The sequence below is a fragment of the Delphinus delphis genome, chromosome 7 (assembly GCF_949987515.2).
Source record: "Delphinus delphis chromosome 7, mDelDel1.2, whole genome shotgun sequence".
In the NCBI taxonomy this organism is placed as follows: domain Eukaryota; kingdom Metazoa; phylum Chordata; class Mammalia; order Artiodactyla; family Delphinidae; genus Delphinus; species Delphinus delphis.
In genome coordinates this window covers 55,520,533-55,540,483 of record NC_082689.1, presented here as the reverse complement: position 1 = coordinate 55,540,483, position 19,951 = coordinate 55,520,533, and the positions used below count along the sequence as shown (strand labels likewise).

The window sequence follows — 19,951 nt, the reverse complement described above, 5'->3', positions numbered from 1 at the left end:
CAGATCACTCATACAAGAAGCTAAATCTAGATTTTCTTTTTTAAATCTGACCTGTAGAATAGTGTTAAAAAGGTATCCAGGATGCCCAAAGTAGAACTTTCAAAACACTGTTATTTCAATAACGGTTAGGTGCTTTTAACTTTGGCTAAATTCTCCTTCTGAGCTTCAGCTTCAGTAATCTTCTAAATGTACAGCCCATTTCATAATTTGTTTTTAATTTTTTTATAAATTCATTTTATTTATTTTTATTTGTAGCTGAGTTGGGTCTTCGTTGTTGTGTGCGGGCTTTCTCTAGTTGCAGTGAGTGGGGGCTACTCTTCGTTGCAGTGTGCAGGCTTCTCATTGCAGTGGCTTCTCTTGTTGCAGAGCACAGGCTCTAGAGCACAGCCTTAGTAGTTGTGGTGCACAGGCTTAGCTGCTCCGTGGCATGTGGGATCTTCCCAGACCAGGGCTCAAATCCATATCCCCTGCATTGGCAGGCGGATTCTTAACCACTGTGCCACCAGGGAAGCCCATGATTTGTTTTTTAAATAAGTGTATAATAAGTCTTTTCAGCCTTGTAATCAAATTCATAATTCAGAGAGTTTTTAATTTAGCTAAAAAGAACTCTGGCTAGCAGACCCTAGATGTGTCCCTTTTAAGATGAGATTATTAGGTAGTTTCTGCTAAGTCTTCAGTCCCTTAGACCACAAAGATTAGTTCCAGATAATTTTTGGTGGCTAGGCTGGCCAACATGTTCACATTTTCCACACACAAGACTCCCATTACCCATCCCTCTTATATACATGTCTGTTCATTCTTTGCTGTTGATCTTCCCACAAAATATATTATTTCTTGGGGCTGTTAGCATCCAAAGGGGACTGTTGAGCCTGTGATTTCAAAAAGCTTCTATTTTCTCTGTTCCAAAGTATAATTTTTTTTTAAGATTTTTTTTTGATGTGGACCATTTTTTAAGTCTTTATTGAAATCGTTACACTATTGCTTCTGTTTTATGTTTTGGCTTTTTGGCCGCAAGGCATGTGGGATCTTAGTTGCCCAACCAGGGATCAAACCACACCCCCTGCGTTGGAAGGCGAAGTCTTAACCACTGGACCGCCAGGGAAGTCCCCAAAGTATAATTTTTAAATGTACTGTATATTATGGAAAAAACACAAAATACTTATTTTATTCTGTCTGTATATACAGTATAAGAAATTAAATCGTAAAAAAGTGAACTCCACTTTTAATTTAAGCAGACAAAGAATTTCCTCCATTAGTTTTCTGTATTTGGCTGGCCTATGATTTTTGTACCTTTAAAAATACATCTAAGACTCTTAAATACCTGGCTTAAGTATTTTGAGCATTGAATATGTAGAAAAAAATGAGAATTATGGAATACGGGATCTCTTTCTTATTTTCAAAAATGGTGGATTTGGCTTTTTGTAGCTCTAGTGTTGGCTCTCAAGCTAGGTTTACACTTCTAGAGGATCAGAAGTCACAGGAGTGTAGCTGAGTCAGTAGTCATGAATACCCCACATCAGGTAATCCAGGTCTGGAAAGAGGAATAAGCTTCATGTGGTATGAAGGTACACATGACTTTTCATGGATAACTGTACATACAAGGAATGTTGAAGTAGTCTTTGGCCACCTGTTATTTGCTGTTTTCATTCATCCATTCTCCCCTTTAGTATGGCATGCTTCCTTTTCTGAAAATGAGTCTACAGATATGTAAGCAGCTACTATATAGTTGTGCACACACGTGTGTTACACATGTCCAGATCAGTATAATAAGCTAATTTCTAAAATGCCTAGCAGTGCAAATAAAGATTGTACAAATGGCATTATTATTGTTGTTGTTTAACTCTAGAATAAAAGTCTTCTACTTTGAAGTATGATCCCATCTTTGGGATTAGGGCCTTCGATGTTTCATTGTTGCTTTTTTAATTTATCAATTCATCTGAGGCAGCCAGAGAAGGTTCTCTAGAATTTTATGAAGACTATTTCCAATAATCTCGTATTATAAACGCTTATTAAGCGTTTTTACTTAAACTCTCTTTTCTCTGTGTACATTTATCCTGTAATGTAGTTGACTTAAATTGTTAAGCAAATCCAAAAAGATTTCTAGTCCCTTCAATTGCATAAACTGTGATTTCTGACCTCAGTTCAAATTCTGTTATCACTAACAGAAGAAGCTTACAGACCTCTGCCATCAGGCCATCAAGGGGTTAAATTATTTTATCAGATATGTTTTTGAGGGGCCACAGCTATGCTGCCTGTACTGCCTTTTATTTTTTTAACTTTCTAGTTCACTAATCAAATGTATGTTAGATTGATTATTGTAAAAGTATAAACCATAGAAAATTTGACAAGATAGATGTGTAAATTATCCTTCTGACAGAACTAATGATGCACTTCAAGCACCTTCTGTTTTCCAGCGCTTGGTGAGCGACTTCATTAAATATGCAGTGGCTGTTGGGTGGCTTCTCAGAGGATGGTTCAGCTCCTTGTGGAATTGGATTATTACTAGAGGTGTAAAACGAGGCAGACGAGCTAGCTGTTGGGCATCCTGCTGAGGTTCTAATGTGCTCCATCTTGTCGGAGCAGTTGTTTGCAGTCTTTTCAGGACAATTACATCCATAACCACAGGACACATTCAGTGAAACTATATTACAGATAACAGTGGAGACTGGCATTGACTGCTTTTTATCCCACTCTCTTGAGTTGCCTCAGTGCTGGTAGCTTATAATAATGCCACTTCTACCATTCACAGAGTAGTTTTTTTTTTTTTTTCTTTTAATACCTTGGAGCAAATCTGGAAATAACTGATTTGTAACTTTTTCTAAGTGCAAAAATCGTAGGATATTTGGAGTGAAAAGATTCAGTAGCTTCTAATCCCTTTGCATATGAGAAAACTAAGGCTGAGGCATTGCGGTGAGTTGTCCCTTAGGGAGATCGTAGGAGGACCTGGTAGAACATCTTTTAGGTGGTAGAGATTGCATGAATAGCAGTTTGTACTGTTTGGCTTCTGGTTTTAGAGCTCTTTTAAACAGAATTTTTCTTTTGAATTTAAGATTTCTTTTTCCTGCTGTAGAGCATTTTTCCTCATCTTAATACCAGCAATGCTTCTTTATTTCTAGAAGCCAAGCAGAAATATTTTGCTTTCTGAGAATGTCATGCTATTTATTATTTTAATGACAACTGGTGGTTTCCTGGAGCACTGGACACAAAAGACGGTTTGAGTTGAGCTTAAAATGGTATTTAAGTTTTCCAAAAGGGAGATGCTGTGGTGGATCACTGAAGCTTGATGAATGAGAGTGCATTTTAGAATGACAGGCTGAATACTTTAATGAAAGAAGGCTTCCCATTTTAGTTGGCCAATTAAATCGCTGCTGATGACTTTGAATCATTAATGAACATTTGTGGAAAATGACCATTTGAATTCAATTATTACAATACATTTGAAAAGTACTAACCACAAATAATCCTACCCGTAAATAAGATTTATCCATTTTCCCATAGATAAATCAGCATCCTGCTTTGCTTTTTAATGCCAAAGCAAATTGACATTTCAGAATTCTTTTATAGATTAAGTACATATCCTTTCTTATAAAAGTTCTGCTTAGAAAAGGTTACATTTTCGTTGAATGCCTTTTAAAATATAATTTATGCTGCTAACGATTATATTCGTTATTCTCAGAATAAATTAGCAAGACTTAGAAACAAAGAAGGGGAACGTGATACAGTGTATAAAAGCAGATAATTAAATTTAAAATGGTTTAGGTGTTTGATTTATTTAGTGCCTAAAATAACTCTAATTCTGGAAAAATAATAGGAAGAAAATAACAATTATTTGAACATGCAAATTTATTTTAAAGTCATATGAAAAGAAAATGCAAATGGAAAGCTCATAACCAGATTTTTTTCTTAAGCCCAAAGTTCAGATTTTCTCAATTTTTAAAAAGCTTTTGTTCTCAAAATATTTTATGGATATCTAGCTTGTCAATTTTTGCTGTAGTATACCCAGCAAATTCATCTGGATATGTTTTCTTTAGTTAACTTTATTTTCTCTGAAACTTTGGCATGTTCTGGTAAAGACAGGAGGCGGGTTCTTTTGAAATGCATGTTTTTCTCATTTTGTTATTTGTAAAATGGGCCATAATCTCAGTGCAGGCTCCCTTCATCTCCATTTTACAGTTTACAAAGAAAGGAGACACTGTGGAGCACAGGCTCCCCTGGGAGTACACTGAGCTTAATGAGCTTGATAGTCTGGTGGGCTCAATAAATCAAATACAGCAAAACATTTCTCATTTTTGAATAAAAGCATTTATCACACAGTGTTTGTTCATTCATGGTCATAAGATTGATTGGTTCCCAGCATCATAGTGTATATTGAAGCATTTTTGATTTTGTTTTTCCAGTGGGCAAGTTACGGAAGCAGTGGCTAAAGGAAAGTATCTCTGATGTCGGCTTTGGGATGCTGAAGTCTGTCAAGGAATATGTGGACCCCAATAACATCTTTGGAAACAGAAACCTTTTATAAATCCATTACTATTGTTAAGAAAAATGTCACTTTTTTTTTAAGTCTTTTAACTATGGTTATACCAGTAATCAGATATATCATGGACTTTATTTCAGCTACCTTTGTTTGTTGGTTTAAAATAAGTTTGTTTCATTCTGTAGTTTGTTTTGTTTCTACATCTATGGATTGACAGATGGTATTCCTAAATCTCTCTCATTGTAGGTGTATCAGTTTACAGCCAACTGGTTGTCATTTCAAATTTCAGTCAGGCAGCACAAGGCTGCCAGTGGTTAATTTCAGAAGAAGATGCTGCCAGCTGTTTTGTATTGATGCTTCTTCTTAGGAACAAAGCCAGATTTTGGTGTCATCTATTGTTTCTCTAGCCTCTTTTTTAAAAGAACGTTTCTGGGAAGCAGCTATCTAGGGAAGGATTCCACTGAGGAGTGATATACATGTATGTTTTTTTAAGAGTGCATTCTAGTGTGAATAGGTCATTAAGGGGGAATACCCATGAAAGAATATAGGCAGCCTCTTATTTAGGAAGCCTTCAGTTCTGTAAGGTGCTTGGCCTACATTTTTCTTTGAAATTAGTATACAGTTTTAAAACCTTAAATCATTAGTATGCTTTATTCTGTCAGGGGACATGTTTTTGTTCTCCATGTTTCTGTTTCTACTGAGGTATGAGTTGTATTTGTATCACTGAGATAACATATTGTTATATCCTAATTCATTCATAATATGTTTTATAAGAAAAGCTGACTTATCACTCATTGTATGTGAAGAACAGGTTTACCATGAAAGGAATGTCTTTATTCAACTTAGAGTTCTAATGTTTCTCATTTCACATTCTTGTTGCTGAGATGCAGAAGAAGCTACAACAGGAGCAGAAGAGGGAAGACTTCTTACACTGAATGTCTCCAGTTCAAAGAACTGTTTTGGCTAAAGAAACACAGTCATCATTCAGCTACTGAATTTGAAAACCTCAACAGTTTCAATGACAAAAAACCTTCTTAAAAAAAATTAACCCAAACAACATGATAAATTTCCATATAAAAGTAAAGTTTCAATTTAGTTTTTAATAATGGTTTAATGCCTTTTTTGAATTACTGGTTTAACCTAAATTAAAAAATATAATGTATTACACATACCATAATCAAAAGTTTGAAATATCATATTTCTTAAACAATAGGGAGAACGTTAACCACATTTAGTGAACATTTTTACATTCAAACCTGGATATTAAAATAAATGAAATGATTACTTTGAATCACTGTCTGTCAAGGTTCATGGTTCACATTTTGAGACAGATTCTTTTCTTAATGTAGTACTTAACTTTTGATAATTTTTTTAGAATTAATATTTGATCAGCTAATATGAGTCAGAATGCAGACTATCCTTTAAAAGGACACACTGTCTGTCTATGTAGCAACAGCTCCAAAGTATTTTTGGGCAGTTTGATACCTTTTATATCTGAAGTAGCCTTAACCAGAAAATCTAAAATTGATTCACAAAATGATATTTTTAAGACTTCAAAATGATAATTTTTAACAAATAAAATTGGCCTCAAACTAATAAAATCTGTAAGCAAATCAAAATGAAATATTAGTTTAACAACAAAAACTAAATATTTATTTATTAGATGCTGCCTCTCTTCATTGGTGATTTATTTTTAATTATAAAATTTCCAGCAGATCTTTGCTTCAAGCCCTTGATATTTGAAATAGTTAGATACTTGATGAGGAAATTACACTTGCTTCTCAAATTATAAAAATCTCAGCTTTATGAAATGCATCTATTCATGAAAGTAATTTCTCTAATTGGTGATCAAAATGTAAAATTTATTACGATACTAATATCTCACTGGAGTGTATACATGTTTCTGAGTAATTTTTTAAAAATAAAACTTACAGATTCATAAGCAGATCCATTCCTTTGCACGTGATTGTTATAACGTTCTTTCCTAGGGAGTTCAGATTTCAATAACCTCAGAATTAGGAAATGTAACACCTGAAATTGTTCACTATTCTACATGAACCTTATGGAAATTAGTGATTTATGCGTTTGTTTTCTTCCATGCATGCATGACTCTCCAACCTTGATTTTGTAGTGATGACTACATTTTGTAGTTAGGATCATTTCTACAGGGATCATTTTGAAACACATAAACACTCATCAGTACTGTTTCACTCTGATTTAGTAAATCAGAAAGGCTTTCCCTGCTTCCACGCATCCACCTCTGAGAGGTGCCTCAGCTGCATAACTGCATAACACCGATTTGTCTTTCTTAAATTAGTCATATTTCTAATATTTTATTTGATGATGTCACATTTGGGTTGACATTTTAGTGGGAATGGGAACTTGCTGCTAGTGAGAAATGGCATTGAATACTAGAGTCAGTATGAACAGGCTTTATTGACCCCTAGAGAAACAGCTGCCTTAATGTTTGGTGCACTTTACAGTGTATAAGTGAGTTTATTAGTGTTATGCTAAGTAACGTGAGCTTTTTTAGTTTAGTAAGAATTGCAGAAGCCACATGTTTATTGTGCCCAGCATTTTACCACAAAGAAAGAGGATTAAATTCTTTCCTCTCTTGAGGAATTGGGAGTTTTCTTCCTAAATGCTTACATACTATAGTACTGTTACTTAAAAGCTGTTTATGAAGCTGGAAGCATTCTAGTATACTGAGCTGTGTTGATGTATTTTGGAAAACAAAAACGCAGTGAAGGATGAACTTCCATCAGTGTGTGTATTAAACCAGATACAGATGGTTGCAAGAAAACCTCTTTTTCAGAATATTCTCTTAGTAACAGCTGAGTCCTAGCTTGCAGTTTTGAAAATGACTTTTGCATGTTGGCTTCAGAGGTTTTCCATTGTCATATTCTTTTATAGCTGCAACTTCTTAACTATAGCTGATCAGACAAGCCCTGTGGTACCAAGCTGAAGTCTGTAGCCTTGGCTGTTCAAATGGGCTGAGTTTGGTCGAACATCTATTTTATGTAAATGTAGAACACAAACATTTATTATGCATTGATGCACAAACTGCACATGCTGGTGCTTGAAGCAGCCAAGGTGGAATTCTGTGGGAAGCATATCTACATTTTAAGAAGCACTGGGACAGGAGTTAAGGACAGCTTTAATAGCTTTTTGCTACCACTTAATCTTTGGCGATTTCGATTTTAATTAGGGTTTAGCTCGTGGTGGGAGAAAAGCCGAAAATAACAAGTGCCAGGATAGGATTGAAGAATCCAGAATCACCTTTGGCTTTATGAAAGCTTGCCTTTGCTCAAGGCTTCACGTTCCCAAATGAGCCACCTGTCAATATATACATTTAATCCTCATTAATTTCATATAGTACATTGATGCGGAAATCCAGAAGGTGTAAAAGATTGTTTTAAACTATTGAAATACAATGTGTAACATGAAGGATGTAAGTTACTCAGCTTTCTGCTCCCTAAAGCAAACAGTGTTTGTCTTTAGTGTGAAATTTAACTGTAAAAACTACCTGTAATGTCAACAGATTATAGAAACTTATATTATTAATAAAATGGACCTGGGTTTAAGAGATTTTTTTCTTCAGAGGGGGTGTGAAGCTGTTCATTCTTCTGTTTGCGTCTGGGTTTGTCTTTCGATTTTAGTTTTTCATCTTCATATTTCCTCTGATTTGAAAACAATTAATTTTTATAATTTTATTGATGAAGCATTATCAAGTACAACCTAAATATAACTAAATCCTTTTGGATTTATAGATGAATATATTGTTGGCTAGGTTTTATTACTCTCTAATTATTTTAAATCAATGTTATATTCCTAGGAGGTGTTTAGTCTCCTGTGAACCTGAAGCATTCCCATTTGAACCTTGGAAGATCCTCAAAGAATGAGCGCTCTTGTGCTCTCCTAACCACAAGAATTCCTTAACAAACGTGAGTAAGGACCACTGAAGCCAAAGAACCATCACAGAATTAAGTAACTTTAGTTCTGTGAACATGAAAAGGTTTCTTTTTTGGTTCCCAAAGGAGATTATTTTATACTTTTTTTTTCCACAAGGGACAAAAATAACACATTAAATATCATTAAGAGCATTTTTCAAAGACTCTGAACTTCGAAATCAGAAAGAGAGAGAGAGAGAGAGAAGGAAAAAAAATATTTTAGTGTGGATTTCTAAGCAGCATATATACATGTTTTTAAGGCATCTTATTGTTGGCAGTGTTTTTTGTAAGCACCCTATGAAACTTGTTTAACCCCTAAAGCAATCTTGTTCACATATCCAAAAAGGACATGAAATGCTTGTGCTGGTATAAAGTTTCTCTAAATAATTATTTTTTGAGCTATTTAAAGAATGTCCCCAAAAGCTCACAGTGCCTTGTTGGGATTTTTTTTTCCATGAAATAGCCATTATTTAAAATGAGTGGGAGAGGATAAATCTTTAAGGCCAGAGCTTGTGTAGCAGTTCAAGGCTATTCCTCTTCAAGAACGCGTCAGGAATGAAGTAGTTGTGTGTGGAAACACAAAAGATCCTTTCCACAGTGTTGGTTTCAATCACCTATTCTAGCATATTTAACTAATTGTGTGGTGGACCTGTACTCTCACATACACCTATTCAGTCAGTGGGATTTACATGTACTTTCTTTCTTGCATTTTCATTCCTTGTGTCCCAACTTAGTAGCCCTAAGGTGTGGGTTGGTGGATGTGGCATACTCGGTCCTGGAGACACCCCCTACATGTTTTGGGTGTTTGCTCACAGAGCTCCCTGAGGAGCAGAGCCTGGAGGAGGGGAGGGGGGTGGGTTCCTATTCCTTATGTTGGGGATCAGTCCTTTTTGTGTGTGATGGTGCCTTCAGAATAATGAATATTTCTGTTTCTGAACAATGATAAATCTTCTGAGAAATATGTGTAGGTTATATTTTTAAATTTTTGTCCTTTTTCGCTAAGCCTGTGAAATACTTTGGCTCTGATACAACTTGACTTGAATAATATCTTATCCTGAGTCTTCCTCTAAGGCAGTGCATATTCCTGCCAGTACTGTAGTCATCTTTTGGGAACTACATGTGGGTAAGCACTTGTATGTAAGCCATTATACTGCTGTAACTAATGCATACAAACAATTCTTCTCTTTACATTAATAGTCTTAAAAGTGGATATGTAGTGGGAAGGAAAATTCTTAAGGGAGTCCAGCATAGCTTTGTCAGTTCAGACTGAGCCATACTGTTTTCCAAAGGGCTCAACACATAGTCTATATACTGTGCTTTCAGTGTATGTTTGGATCTCCTTTTACTGCTTTTCCTAGAATGTACTGTTCTATAAGCAAATGCCCATGTGTGATTTTTAAGATGTGCTGGGAAAAAAATAAAACAATACCAAAACCATTCATTGTTACGGAAATTGTTGCATTTTTTCATGTTGATTCCATCTAATCTTTACAGTCTGTTCCCGTAAGTAGCCTCTCTAGTAGTGAATGACAAGTGCACAGATACTGATTTTGTCCCTGCCTGTGGCTCCCACACTGGAGGGAAGGTTGTAGTTGTCTGGGCTCTGAAATAACTGAAGATTGGACCTGTCGAACACAGTCTTACTTGACACGTTTAAATAATAACTTGCCATACTAAGAGTTTAGCTCTTATATAATAAGTTAGTTATAGTTAGTTAAAGAAAGCAGTTTTCTGCTGGGCTCATATAAGGCTCAGACTGAATGAACCTTAGAAATCATCTCATCTTTTTCCCAAACACAATTGGTATCTGACCATCCTACCCCTCAGACCACAAATAGATCACCAGTTTTTCTGAACATGTGCTGTGACCACATGGGAATTTACTGTTTTTCCAGCAAGCCTTTTCCCAGTTTCTGAAATCTTCCAGTATTAAGAGGTTTTTACTTATAAGACTGAAATCTGTTTCCCCCTTCTATCCATTAACGTAACTTCTGTCTTGTGTAGTCATGAAGAATTGCCCAGTTGCTCTGTTGAAGGGCAGCTCTGCAGGCATTTAAAGACAGCTCACATTCCCCCAGATCTTCTTCAGTCACCTCTTGCTCCTGTCAGTTCTAGACCCTTCATCATCCTAATCTCTCTCCATATGTGCCCTTTTGATGTTCTTAAAGTGAGGTGTCGAGTTCTGAATGTTCCAGAATAGGACCAATGATTCCCTTATTCCTTATTCCAATATTCTTTAGTCACTCTTGCATTTTTGGTGGACAGTGGACATTGCACTGTCATCTCACACTGAACTTGAATTTAATAGTTTGTCTTTTCTGCATGTGCCACTTTGTCCACATCTCCATGGAGGCTGATTTTTTATTTTATATTTTTATTGGAGTATAGTTGCTTTACAATGTTGTATTAGTTTCTGTTGTACAGCAAGGTGAATCAGTTATACATATACATATATCCCCTGTTTTTTAGATTTCCTTCCCATTTAGGTCACCACAAAGCATTGAGTAGAGTTCCCTGTGCTAAACAGTAGGTTCTCATTAGTTATCTATTTTATACATAGTAGGTATATATGTCAATCCCAGTCTCCCAATTCATCCCACCCCCAGCTTCCCCCCTCGCCTCAGTATTCATAAATCTGTTCTCTACATCTGTGTCTCTATTTCTGCTTTGCAAATAAGTTCATCTGTACCATTTCTCTAGATTCCACATATAAGCGATATTATACGATATTTGTTTTTCTCTTTCTTCACTCTGTATGACAGTTTCTGGGTCTATCCACGTCTCTGCAAATTGCACTGTTTTGTTCCTTTTTATGGCTGAGTAATATTCCATTGTATGTACGTACCACATCTTCTTTATCCATTCCTCTGTGGATGGACATTTAGGTTGCTTCCATGTCCTGGCTCTTGTAAATAGTCCTGCAATGAACATTGGGTTGCATGTATCTTTTTGAATTATGGTTTTCTCTGGGTATATGCCCAGGAGTGGGATTGCTGGGTCATACGGTAGTTCTGTTTTTAGTTTTTTAAGGGACCTCCATGCTGTTCTCCATAGTGGCTGTATCAATTTACATTCCCACCAACAGTGCAAGAGGGTTCCCTTTTCTCTACACCCTGTCCAGCGTTTATTGTTTGTAGATTTTTTGATGATAGCCATTCTGACCAGTGTGAGGTGATACCTCATTGTAGTTTTGATTTGCATTTCTCTGATAATTAGTGATGTTGAGCATCTTTTAATGTGTTTTTTGGCCATCTGTAGGTCTTCTTTGGAGAAATGTCTATTTAGATCTTCCCCCCCCATTTTTTGATTGGGTTATTTGTTTTTTGATATTGGGCTGCATGAGCTATTTTGTATATTTTGGAGATTAATCCCTGAGGCTGACTTTTTAAAAGCCTCATTACTTATATTTATTCTTACTAAAATGTGTATCTTACTGTATTTAGTTCCAGATTTTCAAAATTTTAGAATCTTGACTCTTACCCAGAGTATTTTTTGTCCCATCCAGATTTGGGACATCAATAGAATTGAGACATGTACTGTCTGGATTCTCAACCAAGTAATGGCAGGCATCTGCAACACACAACAAGGGCCTGCCTAATAACACATCCAGGAAAGAGCATTCAGGGTTCAGCTAGCGCACATTTCCACTTGACATGCTCTTGTGTTCACCTCATATTTTTACATTTTGTCAACAAATAGGCCTTTTTTCAATGAATCAGCGTTTATGCCAGACAAACATTAAACATACAAATGACGTCTACTTGGATTTAACATCGCCAGCTGCCAGACTGAAATCCTTTGCTAAAGCTTGCTGCTCCGATTTCCTGTGCTACCCTATCAGAAAAACAAATGAAGTCTTTAACTGCCATCACATTTACTTTTGCCTGTGTTTGCCTTCAGGGGCATGTCTCTTTCTTTTTCAATATACTCGTAAACTCATCTTGTGCTGCATTTTCTGATGTGATCTGTTGACTGGGCGTAGTATTGACTGATGGACAACCTCTAAATCCATTCTTGCATAGTTCTGTCACATCCTTTGTACTTCATTGTGTCCACATTAGATCTGGAAAGATAATTTTTTTAAATGACTGAAATTTGTCACTGTAAAGCTGTGAAATAACTTAGGAGAAGGTGGAGTTCTGAGTCTAAGAACACAGTGAAAAGGGTTCTATTCTGGAAATTTTGCAGGTGCTCCATTTTTCTCTACCAAACTACTAGTCACTTTTCCTATTTGGGCCTAATATCTTTTGTAAAATGAATAACTCTGAGCTCCCTTCTAAGTCAGTCTCAGTGATTCTGATGAGTCTCTGTATTTTTGCCAAACACTACCCTAGAATTGATTATAGCATTAATAATTTATTTTTTAATTTAACCATTATTAGCCAGACACTGCTGGGCACTTAACCCTCGACAAGAAGTTCTAAGTGTTATCACAACAACCCTGTGAAATGTATGGTATTGTCCCCTTTTTTCCGGTGAAATAACTGAGATTTAGCAACGTTGAATAACACACACTGTTAGTAGCTGGGAAGTGGCATTGCCAGGAGATGGAGCCAGGTCTGACAAAATCCAGTCTCTGTGCTGGCTGCTTCACTGCTCTAGGCTGCTTGTGCTGGGTAGTAAGTCTGATGTATACAGAATTTCTGCTTTTTAAAGTAGATTGTTAGTCATTGCCCTCCACAGAAGGGCACAAGTACAGAGGGGAAACAGCTGTCTTCATGACTACATGCCATAGAAATACCAGGAAGCCTTCTGTGCCAGATGCTGTCGTGCTCTGTAAATGTGTAATCCCTGCATTGATGCCTTTATAGATTTAATATGAAACTCATGAAAGGAAGTGCTGTGTTTGATGGACTTAATAACTTTGCATTTTTATAACTTTAATATTGTATTCCTTTGAGCTGTACTTAAAAATGTAAGAGTAACCTGTTACTATAAGTTATACATATTCCTGTAGAGAGACTAGAAACTGAAGACTATTTAAGATTAAAGAAATGTTTTATTATAATCTAAGACCAATCTAGGTTCTTTGGAAAGTCACAGTTCCTTAAAACCGCTAATTTAAGAATTAAGGTTGCTGCTGAAGGATTAGGGTACTCAAAAAGTTGCATATATTTTATAATTAGAATGAAGGTATAAGTATAGAGCTTGATGGTTACAGTCATGGTGATTATGTGGTTGGACAACCAAGAACCCAGAGTTACTGGCACATTACAAAATGTGCTTTTTAACTAATACTAAGGGTATATAGCCCAATAAGTGGAAACGAAACCCCCAAATGTCACATTAGTCCCAGTGGTAGGTCAGCAGGGGATAAGAGGCAGTTAGTGAATGGTGGATAGTGAGCTGCAAGTCACACCATTGGTAGGAAGCTGCTCAGTGTGGCAGAGAATACCCTCAGGAAAGCACAACCTCCCAGATGTTTCCAGATCACCAATAGTCATTAAAAAAAAAAAAAAAGACAAAGGAACATAAGACCAAAGATTGTATTTAAAAATGCTGATGTTCACCAGAAATGAAAGGTTTGTCTTTGGTGATGTTATCCTTTTAAAATCAGTTAGTATAGATAGCCATATTCTGCTTACCTGAACAGGCTTCCAGCACTGCTAACCCTCCGAATGCCAGTGTGGAAATGAGCCCAAGCAAGGATTATAGGGCAGAAGGGTCAGAAAGTTACTCTCTTAACACTTCCCCTCCAAGCCATTTGCCCTTTCTTTAAAAAAAAATTTTTTTTCTCATTTGCCCTTTCTTATCTCACTAGAAGCGTATTTACTTGGGCATCTACCCCATAGCCCTCAACAAACACACAAATTGTTCTAACCTCAGGCCAAACCTATCACTGACAATTCTGTTTGGATTCCACCTGAGGTGCTCCTCTGAGGTCTGAGAGGCCATACCTCTATGTTCCTCTATCACCCCTTTGGGAGGGAGTGTCATCTTCTATGATTACAGCTGTCTCATTGCTCGATGATCTCTGCCATCCCCACAGTTTTCCCAATTCCCAGTTGTCTGCTTCTCATGAATGGGTCAGAGTTAGCCACTCTACACCTGACCTTCACAGATGACATTAGTGTCAATATCCGTGCCACAGCTGAGGGCAAATTCAAAGAGGGGCTGCCATGAGAAATATGAATCCTTTTGTAGGCATGTCATGTCACTGATCAAATGAGTCTGCTTGGTGGTTCTGCACAGAATAAGTTTTTGTTTATGTCTGAGAAAATGGAAATAACTACTTGGGTACAACAAACACATGGGTATATTCTGAACATTTGTGTGGAGATGGGTTGACTAAGGTTATGGAATAATGGATTTAATATTTGATCTTTTTAAAATACACTCTGCAGATATTATGAAGAAATCTTGAAGGAGCAAAGGCTTGAGAAATATAGGGAAATCTTTTTTTGTCAAGAAAAGTGCTTTTAGCACTGAGTACATGAAGTTCTAGGAGCATAGAACAAAGCTTTTCATCAGAGCTTTAGGGATGAAAGCCTTCATTCAAATGGCAATGTGGAGTCATCATAAAGTCACTTGCCTATTAGTATCAATAAGCAGAGGTGAGTACTTTGAAGGTGAATTTAAAAGAAGTATATCCTAAAAATAAAGAACAGTAAGTGCCTGGGGAGTTAGACCCTTCCCCAGTCTCCTCCAGGGCTCTGATGGCTGGCCAGTTTTGTAGGCTTGGTTCATGAGTCTTTGCTGTTGCCAGGCAGCAATCTATAAATCCTGGTGGGTGCCTCTCTGGAGAGCCAGTGTAAGGAAGGGGACAAATGCCACCACGATTGACCTTTATTCCTTTACTCAGTGATAGGAGCAGTCAGGATTTCCTGATGCATTACTAACCAGGAAATCCCAACTGCCCAGCAGCAAGGGGTTAAAAACTGTTCTGAAAAGCTTTTTATATTCTGAAAAGCTAAATTACACATACATGCAAACCACAAACACACAGCACCTGGGTAAATAAAGTGTGGTTGAATAAAGGCTGGGCTATTGGCAAAAGGGAATCTGGAAAACATTTGCTTTTGGGTGGTTAACATTACTTACATTTTATGCTTTTTTTTTAAAGAAAAAAAGAGGAAATGTGCAAAAAACTTTTTTTTAACATGGCTGTTAAAAAATAAGATTTCAGTTCATTTACTTTCCAAATCTTAAGGGGCTATGAAGATTGAGAGTGCACAGAGCTACTGCACAAAGCAGCAGCAATACTTTTAGTACAAAAGTTGTTAAAGAACATTTCCCAGTGATGGAATTGTGCTAAGGGATGCACTGAAGAGGTCATTAAACACTGATTGTCCTCCCAGTGTGGGCTCAAACGTCAGCGGTAAATGGTATCAGCTTACATAATTAGATGAAAAGTGCTATAAATTCAAAACCATTGGACTTCATAATAAGCCACATTTTCTGATAGATCTAATAGAATTTGAGCACCCAGGAGGTCATGCTACAGAGGATTTATGCTGAGTACCTATGTGAGTCCCTGTCTGGGTACCTATGTGGCTAAGTGATTTCTCCTTGAAGGAAAGAAATCATCATCTCATCATGGCAGGGGTTCACTATCTTTCAGTAGAATGCTATTAGATTGAACCATAAAAAAATGCTAGTTTTGTAGTTCAAACACTTCCAAAATCAGCAATTTCATATAATTCAAGCTACTTTGTTTTTCTCTAAGTCAGGTCGAGTTGGGGTTGATTTATGGAGAGAAAAGGGGTGGGGAAACAAATAGTAAAGCTCTTGTATGGTTCAGAAAATAAAAATGCCTAAGCAGAATGAGTGGGGTTTTCATTGGAAGGGTTGTGGGCATGGCCTAGCGTTATGAATCTACCAGATGAGGTTTCAGAATCGACCTTTTCATCTGTGATGGAGGTGGGAGAGAAGTTTGGTGGGATCATGGGAATAGTCTAGATTTTTCCTTACCTGAGAGGCCACCACACAGGAACAACTCCAGCATTAACATATCCTAAATTGCAAACACAAAGGTAGGAATTAAGAAAACAGTTCTCACGATACCTCTGCTATTCCTCATTGTTAAATAAGAGCACAGTTATGAAAAAACAGTAAATATATCTTGTTCATGTATTCAAATTATTAACAAACGGAACCAAAGAAAACCATGTAAAATTCTTGCTTTGACAATTGTTTATTGTCTCTAAACCACAGCACCATAATTTTGTTAAGGGTATAAGATCTCCCAGTGACTCTTGAATGTTTGAAAAAAAAAAAACACCAAACATTTATAACGTATTTTGGTTACATAAAGCATTACATTTATATTGAAAAACCCTGACAAAACACCCTAAGGGCTATCTAATATGTATGCATTAAAATTAATATAATAATGAGGGTAGGCTGTGAGAATAGGACACAATCCCTGAGGTTCTTATTAAAAGCCTAGAAATCCTATACCTTAACTACTGAGTTCTGGGCCTGATAGTGCCAAGTCCCTGGATAACATAATCCTTGTGCAGGGGACTTTCAAAATGCACAAAGTACAAATGATAACAAAGGAGATGGAACATAGGTGCTAACAATTTCTAATAGAAATAGTGTCCCCATGCAGTTTTGAATTTTTCATAAGTCTTTCTAGGTGTCAAAGTTCTTATATTTCACTTTGTGAAGATTTTAAAACAAAATATTAGTTATTTTTATAATTTTAAAGTGTACGAAGTTCAACATGTAATAAATCTAAAGAGGCCAATAGCTAAATACAGATAAAAGAGTGAAAAACAGATGTAAAGCCATTATGATAAGGCCACTGTCAGACATTACTACATATTCCAACCTATAATCTCATAAATCAAAGCTTTTAGTTGTCTGGATTCATAAGTGACTGTATTCTTTCCAATATGCATTCTTTCTTCTTCCAGGGGTTGTTCAATAACAGCAGGTATGTTCCTGCCATAAAGTTCACAGTGTTCTAGAAACTGGACACATTCTTGAATAACACTGTCACGAAGCATGATGGTGTGTTTTGACATGTTTTCTAGTAATGACAGGAAGCATCTTTTGGCATAATACCAGGTATCAGTTCCCAGCTTTTTATTATAAGGTTCCAAGCTTTTGATAACCCGAGAAATACCAAAGTCATAATTTCCTTTGGCACAATAGAGCGTCCCTATCACCAAATTCACAATGCAGAGATGGTAGATTTTCTTATCTGGGTCCTCATAGGAGAGCTGCTCTTCCTCCTTTTCAATCTTCCTCATCAACTCCTCGGCTTCTTCGTTTTGACTTGTCATAATATATGAAACACACAGGTTAGCCAGCACAATAGCACTGACATTCAGGATGTTGTCATAATGCTTCTTGACTATGGGCTCATAAAAACCTATGGCTTCTGTGTATTTGTTTTCCTGCATGAACAGAACATGAGCCACATTCAGCTTCCACACATCATGATCATTACAGAATTCCACAGATTTGCGGAAGATCTTTTCCACCATTGGATAATTTTCAAGGTTCCAGTAGATTTTGGCCTGGGCCATCAGCACAGGAATATACTTCTCAAGGGTGTCATCATATTCATTCACTGCCTTTTTGACAGCTTCATCATCTCTGTTGTGTCTTGCTTCCTGCACTTGTATGGTGAGTTTCCGGAGCTGTTCAGTCAGCATCCCTGCTAGCCCATCAAGCTTAATGAAAGCCTCTTCAGGAGCTGTCTGGCAAGTGATTGTGGCATCCAAGAAGTCATAGAGATAGGGTGTGAGGAACTTGTAAGTCAAATGGGCATTCTCTGCCAGGACATCTGCTGCCAGGTCAAAATACTCATATTTACAGTAGAGCAGCAACAGGTTGCCAAAGGTCTCTGGGGGAAAGGGATTCTGTTGGAGCAAAAACTGTAGCTTCTCAAACCCTTCTGTAGGCCTGGCATCCATGTTCATTAGCGCCTGGTTGTGCAGGGTCACAGGGTCTAACTCTTCCTCTGCCCTCGGAGGCATATCCGTGAGGGCTTCCTGGGCCACCTCATAGTTTCTCAGTTGGTATTCTATGGCGGCCTTGAGGTTGAAGGCTTCCACCAGAGCGGTCTGGTGAAGGACTAAGGTGTTGCCAACACTTCGAACATCAATGCCCTCAGTGGTCATGCCCACACCCAGCTCTGGGTGCTGGCGGATGCCACGCTCAATAATGTCGGCGATATGCTTCAGCGCCGGGGCGTAGTGCCGGCTGCTGTAATAGGCCAAAGCCAGGTTGTAGGAAAGGTCAGGCCGGTAGCCCGAAGCCTGCAAGGCAGCAGAGAACTTGGAACACGCAGCTTCATAATGTCCCTCCTTGTAGAGCAAACAGCCCAGGTTGACCTGGCCATCGAGCTCGTTCTCGCCCCCGCTGTCTTCTCCTCCTTCCTCACTCAGTAGCTGCTCCACCAGGCTCCTGGCCCCGGGCAGATCGCCCTCGCTGTACTTGATCGCGGCTTGGAGACGGAGGACCCCGTGGTGGTAGGCGGGGTTGTCCAGGAGGAGGAAGGCGACGCGGGTGGCCTCTGGGTAAAGGCAGGCCTTGTATAGGGCCTGGGCCTGGTAAAGGCGGTACTGCTCCAGCTCCGGGTGCAGCTGACCCAGCTGCTCATAGCACTCGGCGGCCAGCGCGAACTCCTGCAGGCGGTAGTAGCAGTAGCCCAGCAGCGACAGGCCGGCGCGGCTTCTCGGGCTCCGCTGGAGCTCTCCGCCCAGCAGCTGCACGGCCTCGGCGTAGCGGGCATCCCGGATGAGCCGGTACACGACCGCGGTGAACTCCCCGTCGGGGATCTGCGCACCGCCCAGCCGTGCCATAACCGCTGCCGTGCTTGTGCGTGCCCGTTACCACGGCAACAAGCCAACCGGAAACGTAGGTCTGCAAAGAATGTTGAGGGTTTTGTGGGCCTTTTTTTTTTTTTTTTTTTGCGTGCTCCCAAAGTTACTTTGCAGCAGAACGACTAACCTGGGATTTAAAACAATCACGAATATGAGTGTGCCTATTACTGACCTGGCCTCTGAAGACTGCAGAGTGTGAGCGGCGTTAGAGGGGAGAGGAAACGTCTCTGGGCCGTTCAGAGACGGAAAAACTCTACTTCCCGGCATGCACCGGTCCGATGGCGCCGGCGTCAGGACGTGGCCGTGCTGCATGCTGGGAGGCGTAGTCTCTGCCGCACGAACCTTCGGGTGAGGTCGCGCCGTCGCCTTCCCTTCGTATGGTAAATAAGGATTGTTGTGTCACCTCGTTCCCTGGCGCTGGGGAGGAAGGTTTATGGTCCGAAGTCCCTTCCGTTTTTGAGCCTTATGCACTGTGCAATGCATACAAATATTGTCGTTCCACGTTATTTTAGTGAAAGAGACGGGAATGGGTAAAGAGGAATGAATGTCAGCTTCGTATTCTCCCAGAATTAGAGTAGAGCTTCTTTGAGCAGCTCCAAGGGCACACTTTCTAAGAACAAAACAGTACAGCGACCAGGAGTTCTTATTCTGTCGTTTCCAGTTGACAGCAGGAAAGAGTGCTTTGGATTTTATCTGGTATTTGGAGAGGTTTGGCTTTAGTTCCAAGCGCCTCTGCATCTCACCGT

The 19,951-nt window shown here is 38.5% G+C and overlaps 2 protein-coding genes and 2 long non-coding RNA genes across 4 annotated transcripts in view; 2 read left to right on the top strand and 2 right to left on the bottom strand.

Annotated features, from left to right (window-relative positions):
- AGPS (alkylglycerone phosphate synthase) overlaps nt 1-9,857 on the top strand; it is a 139,184-nt gene extending 129,327 nt beyond the window's left edge. Inside the window, exon 20 of the mRNA XM_060016531.1 lies at nt 4,398-9,857. Within this exon, the coding sequence (XP_059872514.1) occupies nt 4,398-4,519 (122 nt within the window). The 3' untranslated portion in view covers nt 4,520-9,857. The remainder of the gene's footprint in view (nt 1-4,397) is intronic.
- A 1,996-nt stretch (nt 9,858-11,853) lies between these two features.
- Nucleotides 11,854-19,447, bottom strand: LOC132428103 (uncharacterized). The gene is made up of 3 exons (XR_009520070.1): nt 19,378-19,447; nt 16,336-16,378; nt 11,854-12,487 (listed from the first exon to the last, which is right to left on the bottom strand). It is a non-coding gene; the product is annotated as an uncharacterized lncRNA (long non-coding RNA).
- LOC132428102 (intraflagellar transport protein 70B) lies at nt 16,580-19,184 on the bottom strand. The gene has a single exon (XM_060015635.1). The coding sequence runs from the start codon at nt 19,182-19,184 to the stop codon at nt 17,187-17,189; it is 1,998 nt and encodes a 665-aa protein (XP_059871618.1). The 3' UTR covers nt 16,580-17,186.
- A 56-nt stretch (nt 19,448-19,503) lies between the features above and the next one.
- LOC132428534 (uncharacterized) overlaps nt 19,504-19,951 on the top strand; it is a 111,461-nt gene continuing 111,013 nt past the window's right edge. The window contains exon 1 of the long non-coding RNA XR_009520143.1: nt 19,504-19,585. This is a non-coding gene — a long non-coding RNA (uncharacterized lncRNA). The remainder of the gene's footprint in view (nt 19,586-19,951) is intronic.

Coding starts and splice junctions, on each gene's coding strand:
- LOC132428102 (XM_060015635.1), bottom strand. CDS start 19,184: ATGGCACGGCTGGGCGGTGCGCAGATCCCCGACGGGGAGTTCACCGCG.